The sequence below is a fragment of the Mustelus asterias genome, chromosome 5 (genome assembly GCF_964213995.1).
Source record: "Mustelus asterias chromosome 5, sMusAst1.hap1.1, whole genome shotgun sequence".
NCBI classification, from domain to species: Eukaryota; Metazoa; Chordata; class Chondrichthyes; order Carcharhiniformes; family Triakidae; genus Mustelus; species Mustelus asterias.
The window spans coordinates 145646859-145663954 of NC_135805.1; the positions used below are offsets into that span (position 1 = coordinate 145646859).

The 17096-nt window shown below is 42.0% G+C and overlaps 1 protein-coding gene across 1 annotated transcript in view; it reads right to left on the reverse strand.

The window, feature by feature from the left end:
• Positions 1-549: 549 nt before the first annotated feature.
• Positions 550-17096, reverse strand: part of LOC144493934 (putative G-protein coupled receptor 139) — a 35513-nt gene continuing 18966 nt past the window's right edge. Inside the window, exon 3 of the mRNA XM_078213509.1 lies at positions 550-1460. Coding sequence (XP_078069635.1) covers positions 550-1460 — 911 coding nt within the window. The remainder of the gene's footprint in view (positions 1461-17096) is intronic.

Sequence of the window (17096 nt, forward strand, 5' to 3'; positions counted from 1 at the left end):
AAGCTTCCCACCGTTCACTCTATCTATGCCTTTCATAATTTTATACATCTCTATTAAGTCTCCCCTCATCCTCCGTCTTTCCAGGGAGAACAACCCCAGTTTACCCAATCTCTCCTCATAACTAAGCCGCTCCATACCAGGCAACATCCTGGTAAACGTCCTCTGTACTCTCTCCAAAGCCTCCACGTCCTTCTGGTAGTGTGGCGACCAGAACTGGACGCAGTATTCCAAATGCTAATACCGATGAAAATATTGTCTCCAAATCTCAGCTGAAACTGCAAAACTTCTCCTCATCTGAAATCTGGTGCAATCATCATAGAAATCATAGAAATCAATCTCATTTCTAAAAATTACTTTGATAGTATTTGGCTCGACCTCGCTTATCTTGTGTTAGATTCTCACCTCAATTGCATTTGAAATGTCATTCTTGTGCTTAAAGAGCATATTTTGTTGAGACATTTTATTCAAAATGGTTTTGAAATAATTTTGTGTCCCAGGTTAGATGTATGTAAAGTTAGTGGAACATTTACGCCATTTGGAAGTCTGTTGTCAATTCATTTGTTTATTCTTTAATTGAATAATCGACGTGAATGGATACGTCACTATGATCTTGATCTGCTCCCTGAAGTCGGACTGAGTCACCACATAAATAAACGTGTTTGTACAGCAACTCAAATTCTGGAGCATATATGCGAATTGTTGATATATATATTCAGAATTGTTATAATCATTGGGATCTGTTCCACTAATACTATAATATAAGAATTCTATAACATACAACAACCATAGGAGAATGAAGCTGCCAGATATGGTGAACAGTAAAATCACAGACTTCCTTCTACTCTCCATCTCTGGGTCACTGCGCTTCTCGCCGTTCCTCTGCGCCCTCAGTCGCTTCCGGACTCGACTCGTCAGTAAAATGTGTCTGATTGTCAGTGTGTTGATCAACAGGATTAAACTGAATGGGAGCAATGGGGTTAAAACCATATCAAACCAGTCAAACCCCATCCATCCGGGGTCAGAGTAATAACTTGGTTTATCAATACAGAACCATGGTACATTGTCGATTATCTCTCCAGGTTCCAGTGTAAAGTACCAGGGGATGTTTTTTGCACAGAGCAGGATGCCAGTTGTTGCTAGAATGACAGCCGCAGTTTTCCCAGTGCAATATATTGATTTCAGCTTCTGGCAACAGATGGCTACACATCGGTCAAAGGAGAAAGTGACGGTGAACCAGACAGAACAGTCTATGGCGGCACAAAACAGGATAGTGTGAACACTGCACACGGGGGTGATGTCCAGAAAAGTATATCCGAAATAGTAATAACTGAGCCTCCACAGTATGACCTGAGTGATAATGACCATCAGATCCGACATCGCCATGGCCACCAAGTAGCGAGTGGTGCAGGTGGAGAGGCCACACTTCCCCCGGGTTAAGATAAAAATCGCCAATAAGTTCACTGCACAAGAGAAAAGGGAATAAAGACTGAGAATTACCCGATTACACCTCTCGATCCGGATTGTAAAGCCAGGACTTAGTCATCAATTTCGGTCGATTGTGTTCAAAAAGGAAAGCTGGAAGTGTAGGTTAGATGTCGATCGGTGGAGTGTGAAGAGGTAAGGACATGGGGAAGTGGAGTAGGGAAGTACTGCAATTGGCGTGTGGTGGTAGTGAGTTAGCGGCAGATGGCTTTTGGTTTCAGAATGGACATGAATTTAAGGATTCAGGGGTGAACTGTGAGTGCAGGTGTGGGATACGGATGGATGTAGGGACCCTTGGAAATATTGAAGCTTGTGTAGAATTAGGAGTGGTGCTGCGAGGTGTTTGCCAAGGTTTGGGTAGTGAGGGAAGTAATTAAGTTGTTTGTTTGGGGGAAGAGGAAGTGCTCTACCTGGCCTGAAGCCCTCCCCAGGTTTATACCACACCCGACACCTCTGCATAACCAGGTGCACAGACTCATTGGCCCAGAACATCTCAAAGTACGCATCCGCCCCAAGATCAGTCAATCAACAGCTTCAGCAAATCAGCAGATTGAAACCCACACCAGGTTCAAATCCACTCCAGGTTCAGACCCACACCAGGCTCAGACCCACATCAGGTTCAGACGCACATCAGGTTAAATCCCAAACCAAGTTCAGCTCACAAGGGTTTCAGTCCTACACCAGATGCACACCTTCCTCAGATGAACACCCGGTTCAGAATCATGTCTCAGAACCGCATCATTTTCTGACTCACACCTGAGTCAGAAACCACACCTGACTCAGATTCACAATCGGTTCAGAGAATTAACAGGTTCAGAACCCACACCAGGTTCCGAAACGCATCAAGTTCAAACCTATACCAGGTTCAAACAAAAACCAGCTTCAGAATAACACCAGTTTCAAACCCACACCAGGCTCGGACTAACAACAGGTTCAGACCCACACCAGGTTCAGATCCACACCCACTTCAAATCCACACCAGGTTCAGACCCACAGGAGGTTCAGAACCACACCAGGTTCAAAGATATACCAGGTTCAGAATCACACTGGGTTCAATCCCACACCAGGCTCAGACCCACACAAGGTTCAGACACACACCAGAATCAGGCACACATCAGGTTGCGACCCACACCAGGTTCAGATCCACAAATGGTTAAGAAACACACCAGCTTCAGACACACACCACGTTGAGACTCACACCAGGTTCAGAGACATACCAGATGCAGAAACAGACCAGGTTGAGACCGACATCATGTTCAGAAACATGCCAAATATAGAAAAAAAACACCAGGCTCAGACTCACACCGGGTTCAAACCCACATCAGCTTCGAAACACACCAAGTATAGAAACACACCAGGCTCAAATCGACAGCAGGTCCAGACCAATCCCAGCCTGCGACACACACTTGGTTCAGAAACACACCAGGTTCAGCCAATGATCAGGTTAAGACAGCAATATAGATAATCGATTCAAGAATAGATAAATTCGCCTTTAGAGCATCTTACGCCTTTCATTATGATTGTGGTTGATCATCCAAATTGATATTCTGATCCCACCCTCCGCCTGTAGGCTTGGATCCCCTTCGCTACATCAAGCTCCTTCTTGAAAACTTACAACGATTTGCCTTCAACTGGTTCTTGCAGTAGTAAACTATCTCAGAGATTAAATGTATTCTTATATCATTCCTAAATGGTTGACCCCATATCCTTAGACCATGACTTCTGGCTCTGCAAACCCCACCATCAGGAACATGCTTCCTACATCTCCCTTACCTAGAATTTTATGCAATACCAGGAGATTACCCCATTGTTATGAAATACAGTGAATATAATCCTAACTGCCTCAATCGCCTCCCATACATCTGGAATCCCACTAATCAGTCTGATAATCATTTGCTGCACTCCGTCTATTGCAAGAAAATCGGTCTTCAGATAAGGAGACCAAACAACATTGCAGTTGTGGCCTCAACAGCACTGTGGTGAATTATCAATCTTCAATCCCATCTATTTTCCTCACAGGATTTTCCGATTATTAATAATTTGCTTCAGTTCACCTCTCTAAGTAACACTTCGGTTCCCCAAGATTTCTAGTTTGTTATTTGTACCCTCCTTGGTGAAGACAGAAGTAAAGTATGTTTTAGTTGGTCAGCCCTGTCCTTGTTCTAGAATTATAAATCCCTCGGTTTCTGAATGTAAGTGACCTATATTTGTCTTCACAATCTTTGTATTTTCACATACCTGTTGAAACTTGCGCAGCGAGCTTTTATGTCCCCCACAAGCTTACACTCATATTCAATTTTCCCCTTCTTAATCAATTTATTTGCTGAATCCTCAGGACTGTTGTTTTTGTTCTGGCCAACTTGTATGCCTCTTCCTTGGCTCGAGCCTTGGTTTCAACAGGATCTCTAACCTCCATTGTCGGGCATGGTTTGGCCACTTTTCCCTTTTCACTTTTGCACAAAGACAAGACAAGAATAAACAATTTTTGCAATGTCAGAATCAACTGCATCACTCACCATCTAAATGAAGTATTCTATCATATTTTACTTGGTCATCCCCAAGGTGTCTCATAGAACTTGACTGTAAGTTATTAGTTTCCCATTACACAACACCCAATCGAGAGTGGAATGTCCCATATTTTGTTCCTCAATGCATTGGTCCAGAAATGCAAACTGTATACACTTCAGGAACTCCTCCTGCAAGATACTGTAAAGATTTGTGGGGGCAGCAGATCTCAGACCTGGGGGGAGAGCGCATGGTTCAGGGAAATACAAATGAGTGTAACGATTAGGCCTGATCCACTTTCCTTTTTGCCGGCTGCAGGGAAAGTCGTCAGTAGTTAAGGCAGTGGTGCTCCGAGGTTAAAGTGAACCAAGGGGAGCAGCTATTTGGTGGATAAGTCCTGGTGGGTATTTTCAAACCACGTTAAATTGTCAATCACCAGGAAGTAATTTAATTTATTTTGTTTTAAGAAGTCTACTAAGTATTCATTTAAATGGTTTAATCATGGAATGCGAGTGATGATTTGCACCTTCTGCTCTTTGTGCGGAACCTGGCACATTTTCAGTGCCAGGGACCAACAAAGTGTGTAGGACGTGTACCCAGTCATAGCTCCTGCCAGCTCAGGTTTCAGAATTGGAATGGTGGTTAGGTACACCGCTGAGCATCCGTAAGTCTGAGAGCATCCTGAATAGCATATTTGGAGAGGTACACACACCATTGCTGAAAGAACTTGTGTATGGAATGGAATGTGTGACCACCAGACAGTCCAAGAGAAACCGACAGTTCATAAGTCCCCTTACTCGCTCCCAAACCAGTATCCCTTTGGATGGCTGATTGGAGAGTTGGTACCACCAGGGAATACAGACAGTGCCAAGCCTCCGGCACCCATGCAGCCTCTCTGTTGGAGAGGGGAGAAGGAGAGGAAGAGCAATAGTAAGGGGTACAGATAGGCAGCACTGTGTCTGTCAAAGTGACTCCAGGTTGGTGTACTGCCTCTCTTGTGCCAGGGGACGGGTGCCACTAAATGGGTGCAGGATGCCCTCAAGAGTGACGGCGAAAAATCAGAGGTCATGCTATATGCTGGTACCAATGGCATTGGTAGAATGGGGATGAGGATTTGCATCAAGAATTCAGGAGACGAGGCAATAAATTAAAAAGCAGCACCTCTCGTATTGTCATCTCTGGATGACTCGCAGTACCAAGTGCTAGGGAGCACAGATATAGGAGAACAGTGTAGGTGAATCCATGGCTTAAGAGTTGGTTCAGCAGGGAGTGCTTTAGGTGTCTGGATCACTGGGTCAGTTTCTGGGGAAGGTGGGATCTGTATAAGCCGCACTTTCGATATCTGAACCAGAGTGGCAAGAACATATTTGCCAGCGGATGTGTTAGTGCTGTTGGGAGGAGTTTATACCAATTCAGCAAGGGGCCGGGACATAAACCATGAACAGAATGGGGACACAGCATAATACTGTAAAACAATCAAGTCAGAGGGAGTAAAACCGTATCAAATTACAAGGGAAGAAGGTAAGGCAAGACTTCTCCTTTAATGCCAGGAATATTAAAAGTAAAACAGATAATTAAGGGTTGATGCATGGAATTGTGATCTAGCAGCCATCACAGAGATGGTGCTGAGGGGGGTGGGGGTACAGGATAGTCAGCTCAAATTTCTGGATATTAAAAGCTTCAGAAGAGAGGGGAGGGCGTATAAGAGGAGGAGGCATTGCATTCTTTGTCAAGGAGTTAGTTACTGCAGTAAAGAAAGACTTTATCTCGGAGCGGGCATCGAGTGAAGCTGTATGGGTACACATTGGGAATAAAAGAGGCGCAGCGACATTGCTGGGTTTTTATTATATACCCCCAGATAGTCGGCGAGAAAGTGAGGAGCAAATATGTGCGCATTTCACAATATTACAATCAGGTTACAATATTACAATCAGATATCTGCTGATTTCAACTTTCTCAACATTAATCCGGATAGGCATAGTGTTAAAGTCTTGATGTTTTGAATTTCTTGAAGTGTATGAAGGAAGGCATTTCAGGTGAAATATAAAGGCTTCAACAAGGGGCAGCGCAATGATGGACCTAATTTTGGAGAATGAATCCTGACAGGTGGTTGTGGTGGTGATGAGGGAGCACGGTAATGATAGCACTCACAACATGGTACAAGTGAGCTTATTATGGATTAATAAATAACATGATGCAAAACAAATGTTTTGAATTGAGGGAGATCGGATTTTAATTAAATAAGGCAGGATCTGGCCCAAGTAGGCCGGGAACAGCAACTAATGTGCAAGTTTACAGAAGAGCTGTGGGAGTGTTCAAAAGCAAATGTACAGGCCCAACATGTTTGCTCCAGGGAGACAGGAAGGATTAGCAAGCCCAGAGAACCATGGATGAACAGTATGTTCAGGATGAGATGAAAAGGAACAGAAAAGAGAGAGATTTTCAGTCGGTACAATGGGAGTAAAAATGTGGAAGCATTAATGGTTTACAGAAAGTACAGGGTGGAGCATAAGAAAGCAATTGGGAGAGTGAAGAGAGGATGTGAGAAGGCTATATATGGTGAAAGCAGTGAAACTCTCAACATATGCTCTAAGTATTTCAATTGGTGGTGGATAACCTGGAAAAGATTAGGGTCAATTTGGGACAAAAGAGCCCATCTGTGGGTGGAGCCACAGGACATCGGCAGAGAGCTGAACGATGCTTCAAATCCATCTTCACCCTGGAAAAGGAGAATAAAGCTATAGAACTCAGGGAGAGAGAGTGCATGATTCTTGAACAAATTGCACAGGGAAAGAGAAGTTATTGGAGGTGTTAGCAGGGGTAAAAGTGGAGAAATATCTCGGTCCACTGAATTGTGTCCCAGGCTGCTGTGGAAGCCATGGGAGGAGATTGTAGTTGCTCTGACCCAAACCTTTCAATCCTTTCTGGTCATGGGAGAGGTGCCAAAAGACGGGAGAGCTGCTAATATGACTCCAGTATTTAAGAAGTTTTGTAGAGATAATCCTGCAAGCTACAGATCAGTGAGTCTCAAGTCAGTGTTCGAGAAACTATCGGAGAAAATTCTGAAGGAGAGAATTTATCTGCACCTGGAAAAAGCAAGGCTTGATCAGCGATAGTCAGCATGGCTTTGTCAAAGGCGGTCATGCCTAACTAGTTTGATTTATTTTTCAAAGGAGGTGACCAATTGTGTAGATTAGGGTTGGGCAGTTCATGTAGTTTATAGCGTTTTCACCAAAACCTTTGGTAAGATCCCACATGCAAAATTTATAAATAGCACAAATGCACATGGAATACTATGAAATTTGATAAGGTGGATTCAAAGCTGGCTCAGTTGTCGATAAGAGGGTGATGACAGAAGGCTACTTTAGTGACAGCAAACCCGTGTCCAGTGGCATTCCACAGGGATCTTTGCTGGGATCACTATTATTCAACAACAATTTATAAATAACATAGATGACGATGTGAACAGAGAATTAATGTTTGAAGTTGACACAAAAATTGGCTAGGTGGTTACGTCTGTTGTGAAGCATCTTCGGCTACAGGAAATTATAAATGGAATGGGAAAATGATCAGATAAAAGGCAATTTTAACCCGGAAAAGTGAAAGGTGGTTCATTTTTAAAAGAGTAATTAGACAACGAAGAATTCAATTAATAGCATGAAACTAGGAGGTTCTGAAGAACAAAATGACCGTGGCGTGTTCGTCCATAGATTTCTGAAGACAGAAGTGCATTTTGGCGAATAGGTATATGAGACACTTGACTTTGTCAATAAAGGTATAGATTACAAAAGAAGGGAGGTCATTTTGGAATTTTATAGAACGTAGTTGAGCATAGCTGAATTATGATCTGCAGTCCTGGTCGCCAAGTGAAAGGAAGGATGTTTTTATTGTACATTCCTAGAACCTGGGAATTGTTGGCTGGCGACCATTTATTGCCCAGCCTTACTTCCCCTTAGAGGACAGTGGAGGGTCAACCACATTGGTGTGGCTTTGTAGTCACAGCCAAGTCAGACCTCGTAAGGATAGTAGATTTTCTTCCTTAAATTACATTGTTGAACCAGATGGGATTTTTCGACAATTGGCAACGGTTGCATGGTCATCAGTAGATTCCTAATTCCATTTTTTTTATTGAATTCAACTTCCACTATCTGTCGTGCCAGGATTCGAACCCGGCTTCCCAGTACATTCGCAGAGCTTCGGGATTAATACTCCATCGATAATACGACTAGGCCATCAACTCCCACCACACACTAACCAGGTCAGTTTCTCTCTGGGATGAGACACTAATCAGGTTCATACAAACACCCGGATGAGACACGATCTAGGTTCAGTCCGTCTCCAGCATCAGCCTTTAACCAGGGTTAGGTGCTTTCATGGATCAAACACTAACAAGATTCAGACGTTCCAGAGATTGGACACTGACCTTGGTTCAGACCTTGGCTGGGATCATCAGCAACGAGGTTCAGACCGTCCCCGGGATCAGACACTTACCAGGTGCAGACCCTCCCCCTGATCTTAGACTAACCAGGTTCAGACCCTCCCTGGGATCAGATGCTAAACAGATTCAATACTACCTGTGATCAGACGCCAATCACGTTCAGAGATTTCCAGGGATTAGACCCTAACCATGTTCAGTTCCTCTCCCGGATCAGACCCCACCCACTTTCAGACTCGCCGGGATCAGACACTAACCAATACAGACCGTTCCCTGGAGCAGTAAATATTATCATATTCGGGTGTCTGTATAATGGGGAGAATTAAGTCACTCGCAGATTTTGGCAACTTCAATGATTGCAGTCACTTACCAGGTACACCAATAACACCAAGCATAGTGTAGAAAACTTTCTTCACCATTTGAAATGTCATTTCCAGTTTGAAGTGACGTGTCACTTAGGTCTGCAGGTATCCTCTGCATTTACTCTGAGGTGGTATATTCATAAAGACCTGAATTTATGCAGTGCGGAATCACGTCTCGGGAATTGGCATTGCATCATCACTCAAAATAGATTTGTCTTAAAATGCACAAACATATGACAACATCGATTAAGGGTGTGTAATCTGTTTATTTCTGAGACTGAATCACTGTGTTTCAAAGACTGAAAAATAATGATCGCATTTATTATCGAATCAAATGAGTGGCTAAAGATGGTCTCATCTTTATCACCACATCTTTAGATCTTATCTTGCTTCAGTGTTGTTCTTCACCTGGCCGGAACTTTACAAAAATTAAATTCTCAATGCCAGAGTTTCACTGTCAGGACAATTCCAAACTATTCTGTGATGCAGTTATTTTCTATAACATTCAGGTTCTAAATATGTGACTCCTCGACGCGGAGATCATACAATAAATTATCGACAACTAATTCAAGAACAAAATGTGGTTCCACATCTCAACTTAAAACAACAATGCAATATGCGTCTCTGAATGGAGGGCTGTGATAAGTAGTGTTCCTCAGGGATAAGTGCTGGGACCTTTGCTGTTTGTAATATATATAAATGATTTGGAGGAAAATGTAACTGGATTGATTAGTAAGTTTGCGGACGGCACAAAGTTTGGTGAATTTGCAGATAGCGAAGAGGACCATCAGAGGATACAGCAGAATATAGATCGGTTGGAGACTTGGGCGGAGAGGTGGCAGATGGAGTTTAATCAGGACAAATGTGAGGTAATGCATTTTGGAAGGCCTAATACAATAAATGGCAGAACCCTTTGGAGTATTGAGAGGCAAAGGGATCTGGGTGTACAGGTACACAGGTCACTGAAAGTGGCAAAGCAGGTGGATAAGGTAGTCAAGAAGGCATACAGCATGCTTGTCTTCTTCAGCTAGGGTATTGAGTTTAAAAATTGGCAAGTCATGCTGTCGCTTTATAGAACTTATTTAGGCTGCACTTGGAACATCGTGTTCAATTCTGGTCGCCACACTACCAGAAGGATGTGGAGGCTTTGGAAAGGGTACAGAAAAGATTTACCAGAATGTCGCCTGGTATGGAGGACATTAGCTATGAGGAGAGGTTGGAGAAACTTGGTTTGTTCTCACTGGAGTGACGGAGGTTGAGGGGAGACCTGATGGAAGTCTACAAGATTATGAGAGGCATGGACAGAGTGGATAGTCAGAAGCTTTCTCCCAGGGTGGAAGAGTCAATTACTAGGGGGCATAGGTTTAAGGTGCGAGGGGCAAGTTTTAAAAGAGATGTACGGGGCAGATTTTTTACACAGAGAGTGGTGGCTGCCTGAAACTCATTGCCGGGGGAGGTAGTGGAAGCGGATACGGTAGTGACTTTTAAGGGGCGTCTTGACAAGTACATGAATGAGATGGGAATAGAGGGATATGGCCCTCGGAAGCATAGGGGGTTTTAGTTAAGCCAGGTAGCATGGTCGGTGCAGGCTTGGAGGGCCAAAGGGCCTGTTCCTGTGCTGTAATTTTCTTTGTTCTTTGTTCTTTGAATGACTAAACGTCTCAACTTTTACAACACCATGATATGATTTTACATCTCAATCTACACATCACCATGATTTCACATCTGATCCTAATAAAGCAACAAATTATGAATCCACATCTCAATCTAATGCAACATATGGTTTATCATCTCAGTCTAACATAACAGTGCAATGTGATTCCACACCTCAGTTTAATAATGCACAACATGATATCCCATCTCAATGTAATTGAGCAACAGAATATGATTGCATGTTTTAATCGAATACAAAAACAGAATGTGATTCCACATTTCAATCTAATACAAAAACATAAAATATTTCCACATCAACATCTGATACAGCAACACAACAAGAATCCACATCACAAACTAATACCACAAGATAGTATGATTCCTGTTTCTAAAATTAATACAACACAAAAGTATTTCACAACTCTCGATGTTACAACACACCTATCCAACTCTCAAACTAAACAATACAATATGTTTCGACAACTCAGGTTGATACAAGAACACAGCATAATTCCAATTCTCAATATAATAAAACACCACGTGATTCCACAACTCACTCTTTTAAATCAGCACAATATGTTTCCGAATCTCAATCTAATACAACAAATGCGATGTGTGACTATACTGTGCCTTTTCAAGTTTTTTTTAAGCAGTCTTGGTTTTGGCACCATGTGGTCTGTATGGTGTCATCTAATTGTTGCTGAAGCAATATAATTGACAACATGTTCATGCCTAATTTGAACTAATGCTGGAGTTTTATGAACACTTTTTAATTGTTTCGTGAAAAATTATTGACAGGTCAGGTAGTACCTTGGAAAAGTTTTTCTTCACAGGAGAAATCCAAAGGGGTTTGCTTTCATTTGGCAGAAGCTGTTTGTACTGCAGGTTGAAAGCAGTGATTTTTTGTCTTTCACCCTGGTATTGGCAATGTTGATGTCAGTGGCTGGCTAGCTAAAAGCTGGAGGCAAGTAGTTAATTTGTCTATTGAGGTGTGCTGTAACATCCAGGGCCGGAAAGCCTCAGTGTTTTCAATTCAACATCCAAAGGAGTAATCCACAACAGGGGTTATAAAGCTGAAAGGTCCATCATCAAGCGAGTATACTTGCATTCTGTGACAAGTTTAGAATGGGGTGCACGTTTGTGGAAGTTAGTTTGGAACAATCAACTGAGCTGTTAAAGTTCAAACAATATTTTGGTTGTAATTGGCAAGAGGTTATTGCTGCTTTTTCATTCATAGTTCAACTGTATTTTTAAATGAACTTAATTTGAAAAAAGCTCCCTCGTCGGTTACTTGAATCATACCTGGAGTGAACCATTGTGTGCTCATCGTTCCAAGTTCAAAATGGAAAATGTATGATCTGGGCTGAGTTCATAAAAAGCCTTGTATATTCTAACTAGGATTATAAAAATTGGGCGGGGGGGGGGGGGGAGGGAGGGCTTGTCCGGGAATAAAATCTATATTCCTTGTTTGCTTTGCGCTTTTTCGACTCATCGAAAGTGAGTGGTGAGCCTGTTTTTCGTTTTGTTTTCAAATATCACCTTTGTTTTAAGTAGGGAGTTCCTTGCGGAATAATGGCTCTTTCGCAGGCAAAAGGGTTCCTGGAGTTGGAATGGGTCAGTCAGGGTGATTTACAAAAGATGATCAAAACTAAACTTTTGGAATTTTCAAAAACGTTGTAGTTGACTTTACCTGACGGTGTGGGGAAGGCTGAGATAATTGTTGTGATAGCTCAGCATTTGAAATTCCCAGAAACACAATCGGAATATTTGGAAATGGCTAGAAATTAGTTACAAAGAAACAGCTTGAACATGAAAAGCATATAAAACAGTTCGAATTGTGATTAAAAGCAGAGGCGAAAGAAAGAGAAAGGCAGGAATAAACAGAAAAAAAATGAAACTACTTGAATTACAGATCAGAGTAAAAGAAACGGAAAGGATAGCCCGAGCAGAAGAAAAAGGAAAATAAAGAAAGATGAACCCGAGCAGAATAAGAAGAAAACGAGAGAGAGGAAAGGTAAAAATGGAGGGAGGAAAGAGAAAAACAGATAGAATTTTAAATTGGGAGACTGCAATATATAAAGCGCACATCAATTTAAAATGGCAGAGGTCAAGTAATAATGTACAGCCTGAGAATATTGATGAGGACAGTGAGAAAGAGCGGCAGCGTTGCAGTCAAAGACCTGGTGGGCATTTATTTATATATGTTCAAGTGTTACCACTGTCTGATGAGGAGGATGGAGATGCATTTTTCATTTTATTTGAGAAAGTAACTAAACAAATAAAATGGCCACTTGCCACATGGATATTATTGACTGAAACAAATTTAATAGGGGGAGATTGTGAGGTCATTGCCACCTATCAAAGGAGGTGTCTGGGAATTATGATTAAATGAAAAAAAAACCTTCTTAAGTGAACATCAACTAGTATGAGAAGCCTATAAACAACCTAAGGAAAACTCTTAGTCAAAAGTACCTCGAATTTGGATTCCAGCAATGTAATTTTGATAGGGGGATGAGGGATTTGAAAATAGACCACATGTATGAAGCTCAAAGAGAAAAGCGTATAAATTCGCTTCCTGAAGTACTAAGAACCCATGCGGAGGAGCAGAGGGTTAAAGCAGAGGATTAGCAGCAGAAATGGCAGCTGATTGTGAATGTTTTCATGAATAAAAGTTTGGTTTCCGGCAGCAGTTTCAGCCTGTAAGGGATGGAAACTAGGGAAAAGGACAATCCCTATGTGGCAACGGTAAATAGATCTTGTGGTAGACAATAAGACAGTGCAACTACATTTAAAAAGGAAACACGTGAGAGTGGAAGACAAATGCAAGCCTTAGTTGTTTACACTGTAATAAATTAGGACGCATAAAGTCGCAGTGTTTGTGGTTTAAGAAAAGCATTGGGAAGACAGACGTGGTAAAACCGGATAAGCCAGTGCAGTTTGTTAAAGTGTTAATGAAAAGCCCCGCTGATGCGAAAGTGGTGCAATATAATATAAAGCACAGTCAAGGGTTCGTTGATAATAAAACGCTAGTTTCCTTTCAAGAATTTACTTGCTTGGGTAAAGTTTACTCATGCACTCTGAAGGAGTAGGGAAAGGCGTTACAATTTTAAGAGATGTGGGAAATGTACCACTGAGTCAGGCTTGAAGGTTTCAAGAATACAGTCTTATTTTCACGAAGCTTCGTGGAGAAAAGTCACTGGCATTCCGCAGTGCTTCAAGACAGCTACCGGACCGGACAGCTAGCCATTATCACATCGTTGTAATCAAGTAGGTGATCGACCGTTAACACTTCGTTATAGACAAATACAGACAGATACAGACATAAGCATGTGAACATCGCATTGTTCTATGAATGGATACATTTCCTACGTCAGTGACCATCAATGGTTTTAGTTTCTGCTCATTCATATCGTAATTGGCTTTCCTGCATTTATGTATTCCCATTCCCATTTGTGGCTAATCTCTTTAACAGACCCTTTTGTCCCGGGACTGTCCCTATTTCCACTGGCTTCCTGCAGTATTTAATTCCTGCATGTTTTAATTTACAAGTAGTTGTCTGCATGTTTTAATCTCAAGTAGTTGTCTGGGCTAAGAGTCAGTGCCTGTTTATGGTCTCTCTCCCAGTTAACTCTTTATGTGCCAGGCAGTCATTTTTAAAGTGTACTCATCTGTATATTTTCCCCACTTCAGAGATATGGGGGCAAGTTTGAAGATTTGTGAAATGAAGCCAAAGTGAGGCTGCCGGTCCCTCTGTGAGGGAAATATGCTGGAGAGGGGGACTTACTCAAGGAAGGAAATGTAAAGGGCTGTGATCCATTTTGTCAGACAGTGAAAGAGCTGGGGCAAGGCGGTTGAATTCTGCCTAGGTAGCTGAGCCGATAGTGCATCAGGTTTTGAACCTGAGAGTCGAGGTAACAGTCAGTATGTGTGCTCTGCTTTTGGTTCAAAGTTCTTCTGCAATGAAGAAAATTGTCCAGGTATGTCCTTTACACAATAATCTCGATATGTCGATTCTGGCCAGTTGATGTCATACTTTCGACTGTCGATCATTAGTAAAGTGATGGAATGAGCCATCATCAGGAGTATCAAGCGACACTTACTCAACAATGACCTGTTCACTGACTCTCACTTTGGGTTTCGCCAGAGTTACTCTGCTCCTCACCTCATTCCAGTTTTGGTTCAAACATGGACAACAAAGACGAATGGCAAAAGTGAGGTGAGAGTGATGTGTAGGGAACATTTGACTGTGTATGGCATCAATGAGCTCTGGCAAAACTGGATGCAATGGAAATCGGGGGTAAAATTCTCCACTGGACAGAGACATACCTTACAGAAAGGAAGATGATTGTGGCGGTTGGACATCAATCATCGCAGCTCCAGGACATCAATGCAGGAGTTCTTTGGGGTAGTGTCCTCGTCCAACCACATTCAGCTGCTTCATCAATTACATTTCTCCCTTCATTAGGCCAAACTGGGATGTTTTCTGATGACTGCAATATTCAGCATCATTTGCAACTCCTCAGATATTGAAGCATTCCATGTCCAAATACAGCAAGGCCAGGATAATACCGTTCTTCGACTGACCCGTGGTAAGTAACATTTGCACCAGACATATGCCAGGCAATGATCTTTTCCAACAAGAGGGAAGTTAACCCATCGCTTTTGAAATGTAATGGCAATACCATCGCTGAACCCCACACCATCAACATCCTGGATGACCATTGAACAGCAACTGAACTTTATAAGCCATTTCAATACTGCGCCTTTCAGGGCAGGAAAGAGGCTAGGAATCTTATGGCGATTAACTAATCTGCAGGCCACCAATGTCCGTCCATCATCTACAAGGCACAGATCAGGATAAAAATGGAATTTTTTCCACTCTGGATGAGTGGATTTACAGCTTCACTTGAGAATCTCGACACCATCCAGGGCAAAGCAGCCCGCTTGATTGGCATCACTTCCACAAGCACTCAATCCCTCCACCGCGGTTGAACTGTGGCAGCCATGTACATCATCTATAAGATGCACTGGAAGAGCTCACCAAGGTTCCTGCAGCAGCACTTCACAAACAAACGACCGTTACCATCAGCAAGGACAGAAACCTGGGAGCACAACCACCGGTATTTATTTACTAATTGTTTTTTTTTTCATCGCTCCTAAATTAATTTGTACACAATGCTGGTACGTACAAGTCAATTGAGAAATAACACAATTACGCACAATTACGTTATTCCGAAATAGCACACAGACACACAGAAACTCACTTTGTAATAGGATCACAGTTTAATCATAAATATTTATCCATCCAGAGCCTGATGTAACCCAACCCGAGGTGCGACAATATCTCCATTAAAGTAGCTATCTGAAAGCAAGTTTGCATTCAGCTAGGAAACAGTTGTTGCAATATAATATATATATATATGGATCAGGAAAACAATCCGGCTGTCCCACAGTGTAGTCACATTTGGTATTCCTCAACCACAAACATACAGATTTGAATTTTATTAACGCTTTCCCACTCTTGCCTTGTCTTTATGTTTCGTTCAGTACAAGGCAATAATGTAATGAAATCAAATGAAGCAAAAACTGCACTTCGTGTTAGATATCAACCTATTCAGAAAATTCTGGAAACATCCTGCAATTCCAGAAATGCCTGGACAGAAGCAAACAACAGAATAAGATTTCAGGTTTGCAGTAAGATAAAATGCTGGAAAACTCATCACTTCTGGCAATGTCGATGTAGAAAGAAACAATAGCAATATACTACAAGCCTCGCGGCTACTGGGGTCGATTAGAATTTTTGTACTTTCATTGAATTGGTCGCTTGAATCCAGGATCATTTATTGAGACAAGATACTTTTCAACTGAGAGAAACGGACGACACTCCATTTAGTAACAACTAATGAACCAGCATTCATTAATAATCTCACAGTAAACGTGCATCCTGCAAGCAGAAACTAACATGACAGAGTAACTGACATTGTAATATCTCCCACGGTTTTCTTTTTTCATTTTTTTTGCCAATGGGAGGACAGGTCTCCGTCAGAAGGGTTTGATGCGGCGATTCACACATTACATTTCTACATCGAGAGGAGATCAGCAAACGGCTTTCATGGTAAGGTGGCGAATAATGATCTTGGGCAATGAATTGCCGATCACCGAATCCATGCAACAACGCTGCATTCGTCCAGCTCTGCTGATAGTGTTTAGGTGTACATGAATGTTGTACATTGTGTTCAGTGTCAATATTCAAACGCTGCTCGCAGTCTTAAGGAGTGAGACGATTTTCTATGTCCATCAGCACCGTGACTGGAAAATGCAATACATTTATTTAATTGGCTCCATGTTTGGAAACACAAAGATGTAGGTAATGTTTTGTTCTCAACTAGACACAATCTAAAAATAAGCAATAAACAATCAGAGATAATCAGATTGGCAATGTGTCTAACAAATTACCGATAGATGGAGTGATTAGGCAGATATTCAGGTAATGAGCGTGGAAGAGGTTTGTGATCATTCAGTTGCAAAATGATCCCAGACGGACTTGATAACATCGCCATATATTTGAAAGTCAGACACCACCATCAATAGCTTATGTGACCAGATTGTAATGGTCAGCACAGCAATTCCAAAGTCTTTTATGAACCTCGCCTGAACCA